This window comes from Megachile rotundata, chromosome 4 (assembly GCF_050947335.1).
Source record: "Megachile rotundata isolate GNS110a chromosome 4, iyMegRotu1, whole genome shotgun sequence".
NCBI lineage: Eukaryota > Metazoa > Arthropoda > Insecta > Hymenoptera > Megachilidae > Megachile > Megachile rotundata.
The window spans coordinates 5,395,831-5,412,649 of NC_134986.1; the positions used below are offsets into that span (position 1 = coordinate 5,395,831).

At 31.5% G+C, this 16,819-nt stretch overlaps 1 protein-coding gene across 1 annotated transcript; it reads right to left on the reverse strand.

Annotated features, from left to right (window-relative positions):
• Nucleotides 1-1,432: 1,432 nt before the first annotated feature.
• CPR14 (cuticular protein 14) lies at nt 1,433-15,379 on the reverse strand. The gene is made up of 4 exons (XM_012281889.2): nt 15,235-15,379; nt 4,202-4,335; nt 2,498-2,775; nt 1,433-1,907 (listed from the first exon to the last, which is right to left on the reverse strand). The coding sequence occupies exons 1-4, from the start codon at nt 15,247-15,249 to the stop codon at nt 1,903-1,905; spliced, it is 432 nt and encodes a 143-aa protein (XP_012137279.1). The 5' UTR covers nt 15,250-15,379; the 3' UTR covers nt 1,433-1,902.
• Nucleotides 15,380-16,819: the final 1,440 nt, after the last annotated feature.

A 16,819-nucleotide genomic window follows, 5' to 3' on the forward strand; every position in this document is an offset into this window, starting at 1 on the left:
TTAGGTTAGGAAAAATTAGGTTATGTTAAATTCTATATAAATCGATTGGATTACAATACATTCTATATAAGTTACATTAGATTAAGTTAGAGTTAGTTCTATATAAGTTAATTATTATGGTTAGGTTAAGTTAAGGTTAAGGTTAGGTTAGAATAGATGTAATGTACCTCACGTGCTATGTATGAAAATTTTCTTACTATCTATCTTAATTTTATCTTCTTTCTACAAGTGTAGTTTACTTAGGTTTAATATAAGTTTATGGCTCTCCTTAAGTTCTCCTTACTTTTTCCTAGATTCTACATAGGTTTTCCTAAAATATAATACTTACTACACTCTCAACTATAAAAATTCTATAATGCACCTAAATGAACAGTATACCCAGTGATTTTCGAATGCCATAATGTTTCCCCCACATTCGCCATTTTCCCCAAGAAAACCTTACAAGAGTTCATAGTCCTGTTTTTTTTTATCAACCTTTGCTATACACATAATTAATCATTAACAAATGCAATTTTCTTTAAAGCGAAACAATCTCTCCCTGTTTTCTACTGAAAACTTCTCTATTAACGGTGTATATTTAATTCATGTACTGCGCACGTTCGTAATAAATTACAATCCACAATTTTGACCTCTTGCGAACTTCTTACCTCGGATCTTCATTAAATCCTCAGTTCCAACAAGTTCAACACGTTCACGAAGTTTCGACACGGAGGTGTCTTGTAATCGATACCCTTCGAGCGATAACATTTCCCCTTGTTTTACTGTTAAACGTAAAGCAGAGCTGTAGCTAGCTGTATAACAATATGTCGTAAATTCTTTACGAAGGGTGCATAACATTTTTAGGTTATGTCAGTCTGCCTTCATACAAAGTCGTTCTCAATTACATATTTCTCAAATTAATCTACTAAGTGATTTGATATTTTATACATTACGTACACATTCTTTGACAGTTCCAACAAAATTAGAAATATATATTTCATATTTTATATGCAATAAGAAATTAAAAAGATTCATGGAAAGCTTGTTTCCAGAATTAAAATATTAATTTTCCTGAAAATCATTGTTCATATTAATTAAATAACCACTTAATTTGCTCTTTCATTTTAATTATTCAGTTTCGACTTTAACTCTTCCAGTTAATTTACATTAATTACTTCTATTTCTCGCGAAAGAGTATTCGAAAAGTTTGCTCAATAATTTTGGCGCCAATATTCAAATTTCAAAGAAATATAAAAATGTTATACAAACGAAAATGTTATACAATACTAAAATATTTTTATGACAAATTTTCTAATTTTCCATGTATAATTTTTTGCGAAATAAATACTTGTAAACATGTAATCAACAGGTTAAATAAATTGTAAAAGAATAAACGAATCAAGAAAGGAAAAAATAAATGGAAAGGCACGTTCGAAAATCAGAACAAGAGATATAATATTTTCGGGCAGAACGCTTTTATTTATATACAAAAATCACAAGTTAAAGTATACATATACATACTAATCGACGCTCGATACGCGTTCTCGTAGCTGCGATGGCGTCGTTTTTTCGCGTTTTACGTATTTTTGTTGTATCTGTGTGAAAGCAGCGTTTGCGCATCGGGCACGATCCTGTCGTAAACTGTTTCTTCGTTTTTTTTTTTGTTTCTTAAAACAGTGCGCGTTACTTTCTTTCTATACAAGGTAGTGAAAAGACAAACAAATATCTCGAAGTATACAGTTATTATATATATACCCGGCTGGCTCGCGCCTTATTTTTGTTTTTCTGTTATGCGTAATGTAATCCTAGATTAATATACCACACTATATTTATTTTTATAATCCGCATCGGAGGCTCAAGGTCGTTTCTATCCATGGCAAGCTGGCTCGGAATCAGGTCACGTTTGAGGTATAGTTAGACTGATTAACCTGAAACAGTACCAACAATCTCCATCAGAAATACAAATTTTCCACACGTTCGATTGTTCTCGAGGCATATTTAATTCCTCGAACTATTAATGACGCTAACATTCAATATTACTGAAGTTAATCTTTAATTCAACCTAACCTCGACTGAAGTATGTACATTAATATACATATGTATAAATATGTATATGCATAAATATGTCAATATATAGTGTGTCACAAAATGGTCATGACATCTGTGATCTACTGCATCAATGTAAAAATGTAACATTGTTTCTTACTATATGTAAAAGTGTAATATCTATACTACATAAAGTGTACTATATATAAGTGTAATTTCTCATAATATATAAAATTGTAACATTGCTTCTCGCAATATGTAAAAAATGTAATATTTCCTATTGTTGCTCACAAACAATTTGTGACCGAATACTCATTTGAACTGCATAACAAAGCGTGAATAAACTAAAATCCCATTTGGCAAGTATAAATCAAGGGAAGATGATCAATGTAGCAAACAGAGAAACGAGTGATTAAACTGTCGTGGTACATCGCGTTAAAGTGTCGTCAGTAGATAACGAAGAAGGACGAACCTCGGCCAGGTGGTCGTGGTTGACCACCATCGTCTTCCTCAGGGTGAGCCGCGTTCCATTCGAGCGCCCTTTGGATCTCTGGCGGTATCGGTGGTGCCGTGGGGATGTGAGAGCCTTGTACTTGGAAGCCATTTTCGTCAGCCACATACGTGATACTAACTTGTTGACCATCCGGTGCCGTGTAAGAGTCGGAGCCCTGCGAGACCACTGGTGTCTCGTTGTCTATGTTCTTAGGCTCGCCCGACTCCACGTGAGATATTCCGTTGCTGGTCTCGAAGCTGTGCAAAAACAAGAACCGAGTATCATTTATACAATTCACAATTTTCCACGTACAATGTTTTTCCCACAAGAGAGTACGTTTTTGACGGAAAATATAGGGGAATCTTGTAATTTTAAAGTATGACCTCTGCATTTATCTTCCATATCTATTTTTCCCAGTGAGAAAGTACCATATAGTCCCTAGAGTTTCCACTGATTGAAGCAGTAGCAATCACTTCTATTTACGCGGCACAAAGGCTCGAGTGGGCGATAATAAACCGCGTAAACAAATCACTGTCATTTCATTCGAATGACTGTCCATTGTCTTCGGTCTCGTCTATCATCGCGTCGGTAACAAATAACACTCTCGCGACTCGTTACACGGCAAAATATTTGCCAAACATTTCGACTCGCTGTTTACTTTTCTTCGCGCTAATTAATTACAGCCAACGTGAACTAACTACATACGCGGCTACATCCACTGTAAACGCAAACAGAAAACGTTTCCGCGGCAACTTCGTGTCAATTTTAATTATAGAACCCCGTAGAACCTTGATAGTTGCACGAAAACAGGGCCGCGAACGCGTGCGAGCATCGAGGTTCGTGTAATTAACGAGGTAACTAATTAGGTATACGAGATCTCCCACTTATAATGCGTTCCCTGTTGCGCGTACCCAGGTGCAAGGTGCGCCTTTGGAGAAGAAACTTCCATTTACATTTTGTTTTGGGGAAACCTAAGGTTAGCTATAAAGAACCTGAGTAAATTCAGAGCTTCATATCTTTTGAGAGAATTCTGAATTAATTTGAAAGGGGAGATCTAGCGAGGTCCTTATTTTGTCTTCAGTTTGGAGGAATCTAGGGAAAGATGAGTGATGGGTTCAGAGGAGAGTACGATGGAATTGGGAAGAGTTAGAAAAGGTTAAAGAATTATCACTTAATTTTGAAGAATTTAGAGAGAATTCAAGAATTAAGGAAAATGTAGGGAGAGCCTGTGAAACAACTAGGGAGAGTTAGGGAGAGACTTAGTTAGTTTGAAGAGTATCTACTATTTTATCTCTAAATTTTGAAGAATCTAAAGGGCATTGAAGAGGTGAATGAAGGAAAGTTCAGAAAGAGCCTATGAAGCAACTAGGGAGAGCTAGGGAGAGCCAAAGTTAGCTTACAGAGTGTATCCACTATTTCATCACCAAATTCCGAAAAATTTATGGAAACTATGGAAATTTATGGTATCTATGAAACTATGGTAAGTCATGTAAAATCTAAGTTGCAATAAAAATTTGTTTGTAATAGAGCTACTTCAAATTTATTGAATTAGAACTTGTATTTGTCTTCTTTATAAGTTTCATAGATTGTCATATTGTGTAAGTACGAAGTATGTGTGCATAGGAGGTGTAATATGTTTGTATGTAGTTAGTACAGTTTCTGATAATGATGTTCGAAACTTACTTATTGACATAATGGCCATCGAAGCCGACTTCGAGCTGTTGAGATGTGATCACCGCATCTTTGTCAGAACCACTGGGAGGTCTTTGAGGGGCTGCTAACGTTCCCGTCGTACAAAGTACGACCGCCACTAACGCCTGAAACAATTGTTTTTTGTATCAGAACTGTATTATAGTAATCTGAAATGTGTACATGATAAACAAAATAGCGAATAAAAAGTTACAGCAGTAATGGAAAAAAATTCGCATCAGCGAGCTAAAAATGTGATATTTCTAAAAGTAATTATTAAGATTATTTTAATTAAGTATTATATTACTGTTTACGATCAATAAAAAGTAGAAGTTCTTTAGCTGAAATTGCTTCTGAATATTTGGTACATTGTTTATAACTCATCTATGTAATAATATTTTTCTTAACGAAAGCGTCAATATACAATTGAATTAAAGTCAACTTCAAACCTCAGATTAAACTTGAATGCATCCTACGCTTCTTTGTTGTCGTTTTAACTATCAGCTATAACAATATTAATGTTTAATAAAATTCATAATGTAGAGATTTCACTCTAAGTATCCTAAGTTCCATACTGGTGTTAACCTCAAACTGTAGTATTATTCATGTCAGTTAAACTTGAATGAAATTCTATGCTTCGAATTTGCTATCACCTTATCAGCTGTATTATCATTAATGTTCAGTAAAGAAGACTTGTATTATAAAAGTCTGACTAAGAATCCAAACCCCACTAAGATCAATCTCAAACAACAGAATATAGCCTAACCTAAAATATGGAATCCTTTGTTCGAAAATTGCGACCATCTTAGCTATCAGCTACCACCATCATTCGATTTAAAAAAGCTCGTAACATAGATATTCGGCCGTACAATTATCCCAAGCCCCATTAAGCTAAGGTTATCCTGAAATTCGTGCGGTGTCTTCTAATTAACCTTAACCGAAAGGAGAATTTTAAAGTTGCATCGTTTCGTGACTAAAAAGATAGGTATCTTCTGGGAAATTCATGGACCATAAAAAAACGCCGATCCCTAACACCGTTCGCAGAACCTTTCGTTCAAATATTCATAGAATTCGTGAAAGTAATGTCTCGCGATGGCGTGGCTCTGTGTCGTAGCCGGTTGCAAAGGGCAAGCGAAGATGATAATGCCTAGCAACTGCACGACTCGGTTACGTCAGTTGCAAATGACATTATGAAATACAACGTAATGGCAGGACGAAAGTGGCCGTTTTCCTCGCGCGACCGTGGAACGTGTAATTTCATTCAAGAACCTCATCAGCCGTGAATCTGCCACCAAAACAAAAAGCAGGTTCGGTGCTCAAATGTCGACTTGCTCTTATCAGTTGCTGACTCTTTTTTAGGTGAAGAGTTGCGGGTCAAAATTATTCGATGATGACGAACTTGATATGCCAAGGTCGTCAATCAAAAATGTAATTTTTGAAACTGAAAGTTGAAACGATTAACTCAATGCTTAACTTAATGAATAACAATGCTGGATCAAATATAGATGTTCTGTTTAGTCTGAACTATGGAGGGTTTTACGACCTTGTTATAGTATAGCAGAGACTGTATCGTTTTGGATCTACTGGCGGTTTATATTCGAAAACTACTGTAACTTGATCATTGCTGTATATTTATGTTATAATTGTATTAATATTTGTTATGTACTCTTTCGTTGAATTGAGAACGTGTTCAATATAACATTTTAGAATTTGATGTTTTGTCAGTCAAATGAATAATAAACAAGTGCAAGTTTAATGAGAAATAATAAACAGATTTAATAATAAATAATAAACAAATTTAATAGTATGAGTTTGAATACAAAAAAATAAAATTTTAGTAGAAATTTTGTACTATTAAATTGCTTGTAATATTTATAATGATATCAAGTGAATTCCATATACTTTACATAAGAGTAAAGTTAGGTTAGGTGTTTAGTAAGTTCCCACAAGAAATTTAATTTACTGAAACAAGTGGTTACTAAAATTTACCTGAAACGTTTAATTTACCAAAAATTTACCAAAAAAATATAAAAAGAACATAACATGCATTAAAAAGTAAAGTAATCGCTAAATTACAAGTATAACCTCAAAATTTCCATCAGCTTTCCAAAAAACATTTTACAAATCATTAAACATTTTGTTTACAAATTAAGAAAAGTAAAGAATGCAGATTTTTCATTAATTTCCACATTAGTTTCACGCAAGCAAAAGATACAAGTGAACGTCGAAAATTGAAATTAGTACAAGATGTACACAATGGCATAACAGAGTACGTGGAAATGGTCCTTCGAGATTAGCAGAATAGATTATGAATGATATCCCTTAATCCTGAGCACAACACGTTTCTAATTACCAATCGCTAATAATGGTACAGCTTCGAATAGAACCTTATCCGGTACACGATTTCATTCAAGTAACAATGTAATCGATATTTCGATTCTCCTTGACCGTACGACCGAGCTCGAACAATCGATCGTTTCCTGTGTATCGATTTGTAATAAGGAAGACAATGAAACGTACGAGAGACTTAACATATGTAGTTCATTATCACTATTGGAGTTAATAATTAATAAAATTGTTATAGAACTGTTCAAAAATTGTTGATAGGATTAACAAATGTTGGAATAAACGATATTAAAATGAACATTAACGGTATCAAAAAAAGTAGAAGCTTCACAAAATGTTTTACTATTAAATACTTCTTTCATATTTTATACTTGTATTTGTGTATGAAGGATTTATATAAATAATTACGCTCGTAATACAAGTATTATTTTTCTAGTTTGAGTGGTTATCAAAGAAGAGAATAAAGAAGAACATTAGATGAAACAAAAAATCCTCAATTTTCTTAATATTATTTGAACCATGCATTCAATCGCTAGTGTATTAATAATATTACGTATAAAGCATTCGTTTTACATTTTACAAAAATTTACAAACTTCAATAATTAACGAAGGAAAGAAGAAAAATAAAAGCTTCAGAACCATTTTGCAGACTTTAGCAATGTTTATTTTTTTTACTTATCAAAGTAATTCTACTAGTAAAGAGATTTCGTTTTCGTGACAATTATATATTAAAATTATTATCGTACCATTAGTAGTAATTGAAAAGAATGAAGAAGAAAATTAGATGCCTCAAAGGATATAAACCAACAGTCACATTTGAGGCAGGCTTTCTTTTGCTATTCTATTAACAAAGCATTACATCTCATAATAATTACAATAGTTTTCAGCAAAAAAAAGAAAAGAAGAAAAAGGGACATTAAATGCCTTAAAAAATGTAAACTAAAATGTATCTTTGTAATTTTGCGAAAGAAGTATTAATATCTTAAATTGCAATTGCTATCAAAACTTTGGTCATCAAAGAAGAAAAGAAAAAGAAGAGTTTAAAAGTTCAAATAATGAATTGATGTTCTAATATTGGACACTAGTAGTACTTATGAGGTACTTATGTTAATATTAATATATCACAAAGATTATAAATAAATGCTTAAGCAGTAATCAAAGAGAAAAAAAGAGAGAAGAAAATTAAAACCCACAGAGTGCAAACCATTGTTACAGTTTTTCCTTAAAATCTAATAGTATTTGCGGCATGTTTTCCATTGCTATTCCACTAGTAGTTTTACTAATGAAGCACTTGTTTCAGGCTTTATAACAATCATATATCGTAAAAATTAGTATGAAAGCTTTAACAATTATGAAAAAGTAGAAAGAAGAAAACTGGATTCCTCAAGGAATCTTTACGATGTTCTAAAACTTCCTATACCATTTAAAACACGTTCTATTATTAAATAATTAAATTAGTAAGAGACTTGAGGCTTTCAGTTTGAGGCTAATTCAATTAGTGTCTCACTAAAGAATTTCATCTTCAAAATATTCGCATATCGAAACTCATCAAAACAAGTCAACTCAAAGCAAGATCGTACAGTTCTTAAATTAACAAGCTTTCCCTCGGTAAATCCCGAAAAATTGTATAAACGCACAAACACTGTAAACGAGCGGTCCAGCAAGTCCGAATAATAGGAAGCCGGTGAAACTTTCTGAAGATGCGTCATCGCGGAATGTCCAACAGAAAACGAATCTGTATCTGAAATGCTAATTAATTCTGGACCTGTCATTACGCAGGTTGTCCGAGAAAATGACAAAGAGCGGAAAATTTCACAAGCCTGAAGCGGAATGAAAGAAGAATTACCGGCGGTGGTAATGATGCCGCGTCCACCGACTTCTTCGCCGTGTAACGTGTAATAAAACGGATTATGAAAGAACCAGAGGCTTCTTTCCGTTCATAAGGTCAAACGATCACGAAAAAGATGCGATGTATCCGATAGATTCGTTGATTGTCAATTTCGTTCCTCGTCCCATGTTCGAACCATCGATATTGGTATCTGCCTTGAAATCGAAAACCATTTCTAGCCAGGAACTCTATCGTGATTCTGATTTTTTTTCCTGTCTAGTGTGTTTTCGATAGCTCAATGGTGTGTCAGTGTTTTTCTGTATGCTTTCTGTACTCGAATGTTGCACATGGTGGGCTTTTCACGCTCGGAATACAGGAGATTTGATACGATGCTCACTTGTTTGTAAAATCCCTTTGGGAAATATAGTAATAGCGGTTGTAAATTTATTCGAGGGAAATACCACTCGGTATGTGCAAAATAAAGAGATGTATCTTTACGTTAAATATAATACAAATTGTGAAATTAAGTTTAAAGTTTATTTACAAAGTTAGTAAGGTTGCAATATACAGTTAAGAAAATTTTTAGTATCCACTGTTTCGAGATTTCAATATGTAATTCTTTTCAAATTTATACATTTATAAATTTCTTGTTTTATAAAATTTAGTTCTAATGTTGCTCAAATATTTTCCTATTTGTTAGAACTATTTTTGCCAATTCACTTTTTAGAATATTTCGAAATTTCACTATTTAGAATATTTCTAAATAAATCAATATTTGCAAATAAATCTCTTTTACAATATTATTAAATTTTACTATTTATTTCTGAATATAGAATGTTTCTAAATTTTCCTTCTGTTTGCATCACTTTCCGCAATACAAAGTACTTCCAGCGATAAATGTTAATCATTTTTAATCTAACGTTCGATAATTTAGTGTGTCAGATGACAGACGCGGTTTGAGTCATCGTTGTCTCCGTAATCATCGAAGGAAAGATTAAAATCGATTAAGCTGACTTTGAAATTACACACGCGTTGTTTTCCTATTACAACAGCCACAAGCAATCATTCATAACCTTACTAACGCGGAAGGATGATTTCACGCCATCTGGACAGGTGAAGAATTGACCACGAAGTTAAATAATAAACTGTTCGATAACTCCTCGAATCTAATTTTAGCTTGTCAGCAAACAGCATTTAGTAACCTCAATTTTAGAAATCCTCGACTCATCATGAAAAGAAATTGTATCAAAGATTAAATCAATAAACGACAACATAAGAATAATAGACGAATTTTCTGAAGAAAAAATATTTACTGCTAAATAAAACAAAATCGTGATATAACTGAATATAATAAAATTTCGAAAGAACGATGTTCGTGAACTACAGAGAATGCTTGATTTAGGTTGAATGAAAAATATAGCAGACGTATAACGTTAAATTTAGAAGTTCTTCGTTCCCAAAGGGTTAACAGTCTGTTCTCCAAAGCGAGTTTCATTTGTCATAGTCAAACATTGTAACCGAGTAAACCAGGCGTGAAAAATGTCACAATTGGAATCCGCGATGACGTGTGCGAACAGAAAAGTATTCGGGATCCTCATCGGTGTCACGCTTCATTCTATCGCAATTGTTCTAGCTTGAAGAAAAAGGTGTCGACACGAGTGTATTATGACACAATCCAGTACGTCGTTTGTAATTGTTATGATAATTCTATTCTTAATTTCAAGCCCGTCCCGTGTTCGAATTCCGAGTATTTTGATTGTATGCAGTTCATGAATCGTTAACGAGCAACGCCCCCATTTTAATTCCTTCGTAAAGAATTTTGTGGAATGATCGGATCATTCTAATACTTTGTCATCTTTGCATTCATTACAGAAATATAAAAGAAACTGTATGTTCCATAAAAGAATATTTGTAAGAAAAATATGGTATGTTTAGTAAAGAATATACACTGTTTACAGGAAAATATTGAAGCTCTGTAAATTATTTAAAAATTGAAACACTGTTGAGTAACGTTAAATTATACAATTTTAAAATGTTCTGAATATTCACTTGGAAATGTAAAACTTCTGAATTAAATTTTCATTTGTTTGAAAAAGTTTGAACTATGTTTTAAAGTGTTTTAGATTATGTAAAAACTGTATTCAGTATTTTGAAATAATTATAGAAACTTTTAAAATTACAGAATGGGACATGTCTTTAATGGCAATATTCTTTGGCGTTTTAACCTAACCAAATAAACGTTTCGAATCCATCAGAGAATTCTAATAATATATTTTAAAAACGTCTCATAATATTTACCATGTCACTTACGTACAAAAATTGACAAAGAAAAATTCTAACAATATTGAATATATAATTCAGAAAATTCTAGTAATATATTTTAAGAACATCTCGTAATATTTACATCACACACGTACAAAAATTGTCAAAGAAAAATTTTAAGTATCCTCAAAGCCTGAATTTGTTTACCCAATAAAGGAACGAAACCTCTTGAAATGGAAGAATCGTAAGGAAATTATTGAGGAAATAACAGAACAGTAATATCAAAGTATTTGCGTACATTCAACTAATTTTCTGCAAAATTATTCTGATGCAACACGTACATAATTTCGAAGTCACACACTCCTGGCGAAAGGATCGTGTTATAACTTCTTCTGTCAATACGCAGCTTTCGAATATTGAAATTACAAAAATGGAAACTTCACGAAGATTCTTTAAAATATCACGTTACGATATTCCAACGCTGAAATCTTCTCAAGATATTTTAAACTTAAAGCGTTTACTTGAATTAATGTGACATTTTATTTCCTGTGCAAAATGTAGATGAATATTTTTACTGTGACAAATATTCTTGAGAAGTTAAAATTTAAAATATTAACACTTTAATTTTATGTGTCTGTGAAATTTACTTGCTCGTCTAGGGATTTTTTAGTACCACGCAGAATTTAGTAATGGTAGAAGTGGGGATATTTTTTAAAATTGTATGACTATAAATTTTAAAAAGAAATCATAAGATCGGTATTAATACTTTCTTAGTTTGCACTAATTCGATATTTCCGTCTGTGAGATCTAGGGATTTTTATACCGTTGATCGAGCATAACAAATAAACACAGTAAACATAATTTTCAAAATTATGACAAATTTCATCGCTCGAATTTTCTCCAAATAATTCAAAATTTCAGCTGTCAGTCACGTGGCATCGTAAGATCTAGGATTTTATTAATATTGCACAAAAGTTGACACCTCGAAAGAAATTGTATTACAAAGAAGATAGAGAAGATACCTTGAATTCCCTCAGAACTGAATTCCAAACAATTCTGTCTACTTTCTACTTTCCTAAATGTAGGAAATTTTTAGAACCGTGTAAAGCTCGACAATGATGCACATCACGAAGATATCCTACACTAGGAGAAACTTTACAACAGGAAATCTCTCGAAAACCCAAATTCATAGCCCTACTATATCCTCGTTCATCCACGGAATTGTTTCTCTCACGGAATTTAGAGATTTTTCGTCGCGGTACGAAAAAAAAATTCCCGCCGTAAAATAGCCGCGAAATGATACGCCGTAACAAAGTTTACGACTCGAATTCTGTGAAGAAAGCATAAATTCCGAGCAACAGAATTCGCGTAGTTATTCCATGCAATCGTTCTTCTTCGTTTTTTCGCGAGATCTAGAAAATTTTTCAATGTTCCGGAAGCAGAAAGCGGAGGAACGAGATTAAAGTTCATCCGCGTGTTCAGCGATGCTGTCGTAAAAGTTTTGTTGATAGCGCGGCCCGCAAATCGACGAACGTTTACGTTGCTTATTGCGTCGTGTAATTCCGTATTTTTGCAAAATTACGAGAAACAAGGTGGAGAAGTTGTTATCCGCTTTAATAGAAAAGTTTGCCTCGATATTAATACAGTGTTTCGCAAACTTTGATATTAACATTTGATCAGCGAACGATTTATACGTTTGATGAATGAATTATGTACACTTTTCTTTTTCAGAAATTATTTTTCGAATGTAACATTCTTTGCTTCTTTTTTATCTGAATCCAATTCTGGAAAAATATTTTTAAATTAAAATAAAGCGATTGTATATTGAAAATATACTGAAGATAATGTGTAAACAATTAAAGTAAAATAAGATTACTGATAATGGTCAAAGTAATTAAAAAAAAAATAATTTATGGTACAATACAGTAAAACAATGGAGTGTAATAAAATATAAAATATAATAAACTGTAATGAATTACAGTGATGTACAATAAACTGTAACAGCAAAGTGTTTAATACAGCATACAGAAACTAGCAATAATAAAAATATAGTGCAGCAAAGTTTGGTGATAAAGATACAGTGCAGCAAATAGCAAAAGTAAAAATTAAAGTTAATAAGCATTTGATTTTTGGTTTAGTTTTTATTCACCTTTTAGCGTCGTATTTGATTAACAAAAGTGGTAAGAGATAAATGATAGAATAAAATACGAGAAAGTCCTGATTCGCAAATAAACGATCGAAGTATACAATCCGTGTATACAATTCACGTTTCAATGTTTTATACGCTCCCTTTTGTAACATGTTTCTGTTGAAAAAGAGGAAAAAGACTCAACATTCGATTGACGCGTTTTCACATTTATCCCACGCATTTGACTTCGATAGGAAACGTAACGAAGCAAAATGCTATCGTGTCCGCGTGATTCTATGACGTGGGACAAAAGAGAAACAAAATATAAGCACAAACGAGATGTGTGTAAAATTCGAAACGAAACGTTGCCGATATTCGAAACTGACTTAACACGTTACCTATCGATCGTAGACTAAATCAATATTTACTTTGTTTCCCTACAACAGGAAAATAGGTTATAGTAACTCGCACTAAACCGCACGAGAGATTTTCAATGGCACTTTACTTTTTGTCACATTTCAAACTTTTTTCTACATCTTGAATATTTTATTACTTTAAAAAGAAAGTTATTGTTTACTATAAACTTTAATTAGGTATATTCACTATGAATTTCAATTTAATAAGTTTATTTACAGTAAACGTCAAGTTAGTGGATTTATTTACTATGAGCTTTAGTAGATTTACTATAAATTTCAATCTGCGTATATTTACCATAACTTCTGTGTAGAAGGTTATTTAATATAAACTTCAATTTAGTGGGTTTTACCATAACTTCATTATAGTGGGTTTATGTAAAGTTCAATTTAAGCAATGGGTATGTTTACTATAAATTTTAACTTATACAAATTGTCGTCTATATATACTTCAATTAATTGAATTATTTACTTTTATTAAACTAAATTTATTAATAATATATGCAGTGTAGTCTTAAAATTACTTATGTACTGTCTTATGTAGTGTGTACTCAAATATTTACTACACCTAGTACTTATATTTACCCTAGGCTTGAATATCCTATTTAATTACTCATTTTATAAACCTAGAACTGACTACAGATGCCTTGTTTACTGTAAACTTGAAATAAACATAAAATTTAGTATCTTGAAATTGAGTGATTTATTTACAACACTGAAATTGATTACTGCACTTACAATCTTAAAATTAAGAACGTTATTTGTTATAACTTCAAAACAGAATGTATTGTAATTTTAAAATTAAATGATTGGATCAGCTATAGACTTCAAACAGTATGACTTGTCTACTATAATACATAAAACTGAATATTTTATATGTACACCATAACCTAAAACTGAATGCTTTATATGCATACCATAACCTAAAACTGAATTCTACATGTGAGTACCATAACCTAAAATCGAATGTTTTGTATACCATAAACTACCATTGAATACCTTAGTTACAATGTATCTAAAATGCAACATCTTATTTATTATTGATATAAAACTTAGTGCTTTATAAACTAGGGTTTGAAATTATATGAACTTGAATTTAAATTGACTATAGACCTAAAACTGATTAACCTATCTACTATATGAGCTTGAAAGCTCTAATATATAAAATTGAATGAATTATTTGAATTTATTAAATAGATTTAAAAACTGAATGATTTATTTGCTATCAATTTAAAGCTGAATACTCTAAACCACATGCTGAGTTAATACCATATTTACTGTAGTTTCAAATATGAGTATCTGATGTACTATGGCTTCAAATATGAGACCTAACGCATTACAGTACCACAACTACTATAATTTGAAAAATAAACACCTAACTGTAGACTTTAAGCTGAATCTTACCTGCTATAATCTCAAAAATAAATACCTAATTTACCATAAATTTAAAACTGAAAACCACATATACTTTAGACATGAAAACTGAATATCTTCATACCAGAAATTAAATCATTCACCATATAGAGTACCTAATTTTCTGTAAACTCAAAGCTGCATATCTCATCTTCAACAAAATTCGAGATAGACTACAAACGAAGTAGGAAAATTGAAAATACACTACAAAGGAAACTTAAAAGAATTCAAAATATACTGCAAAAGAAAAATACAAAAATTCAAAATAGATTGCAAACAAAACACAATAAAATTCAAAATAGTCTGCAAACAAAACGTAAAAAAGTTATAACGAACTTGCATTCAACATCTTCATAACGACAAATAAAAATTGAAACTAGCAGCTTTGCCATAACCACCCTCATAAAATATCGAAGTATGTACATAAAAGTCATCCTGAACACCTGAAAGATCCTTCACCCTATCTTATGGTTAGCATCCTATGGTTAATCCGAATCTTATTCCCATGAACGCTAATGGTCCACGTGGACCATGCGATGATAAAGCTAACTCTAAGAGGCAATCATGACAGAAAAATGTGTTGGATGAAAATCTCGAGTACGAATTTTAGCATGAAGCACGCGTATTGAGTACCTACCTTGATAGTGAACATAATCTCTCTGTCACACAGACACCGGCGATGAAGTGGTTAGGATGCAGATGGTTTGGTACTTGTGATTCTTCGTCAGATGCTTCGGCTCTTTATATACACGAGCGTAGCAACGTGGTACAGTGAAAGGGGTCATCCCTGCCCTCTTCACAATGCACTTCTTCTGACCAGTGCATCTTCGGAAAAATGCGTTCAAATGAATCGAGAATAGAGAATTTTTCACGCGTGACACAGGAAACGAAACGAATGAATGGGTTGCTCGATTTTTGGACACCGGTGCTCGATATTAATCGTGGGTTTTGTCGATCGACGTTGATTTACGTTAGCCGAAAGAAGATGGAGGATGCGTGAAGTTCAGACGTTTCGAGAAGGACAGGACTTTTAAGGTAACGAGGAAAGATTTCTTTTTAAAATCGGCTCTTCGTTTGTACAAAAGAATCTCTGAAATTAATTGTTGATATCAACAGAGGGAACTTTTTGATTAATTTTGGTAATGACTTTGGAAATAATAATTCGTAATAATTTTGAGAGTAGTTTTGGGAAGATGATTCGAGGTTTGGGTAAAAAGAAGGGTCATGAATAAAAATCAAACATTGGGAAGAATGTAGAAGTTCGAAATGTTTTGTGGAGAAAAAATGTGAGTTTATGAAAAGTTTGTGTGATATAAAAATGAAATAAAAATGTTCCATATGTAAGTTTAATTGAAGTTCAATTTTGTCAATTAAGATTAAAAAATGAATGGAATATGGAGAACTATTTTGACAGACAAAATTATTTAAACAAGATTATTTATTAACAAAAAAACTAAACTACAATCATATATGTTAATGGATTTATTAACAATGTGGTATATTATATTAATATATTTATCAGCAAATTAAAATACATTTGGCAGAAAGTAAAATTAAATAAAAATTGAAAATAAAATTGAATAATAATGTAAAAGTAAATGTGAAATTGAAAAATACATTTTTATAGAAGGAGAGTAATTTTATTTCACATAATTATTTTATATATTTTGAAAAATTAAGATTATTGTGATAATCTTTATTATTTAAAAGTATTATAAAAAATAAACTAAAAATTAATACATCAAAGACAAGTTTAATTATTTATAAACTTATTTACGTTATATATAAAAAATAAAAAGGTACTTAAAGTAACTTAAATATTATATAGTTAAAAGATAATTACAATAACTTAAAAATTTCTATAATTGTTAGAAATGATATTACATTAAATAAAAATATTCAACATAAATCACAATAATTTTAATTAAATAAGAAAATTCTTAACTAGTATTATGGATCAAAATAATTGAATAAGTATAAAATAATGAATGATGAATGATGGAATGATTAAAAATCTAAATACCAGAAATGGAATATCTAATTTATTACAAATTTGTTAATAATAAAGAAAAAATAAAAGCTCAATTAAAATAACATAAATATCATATAATTAAATAATTTAAATATTGCATAATTCAGCAGGTATAATGATATAACTTACATATTGTGCAATTAAGTAAGTACAATTAAATAACTTAAATATTGTATAATTAATTAAGTAT

Bases quoted from the DNA above. Each gene is read 5' to 3' on its own strand.
- CPR14 (XM_012281889.2), bottom strand. The intron at 2,776-4,201 runs GTAAGTTTCGAA...GTTTTTGCACAG, and splicing joins GATGGCCATTATGTCAATAA to CTTCGAGACCAGCAACGGAA.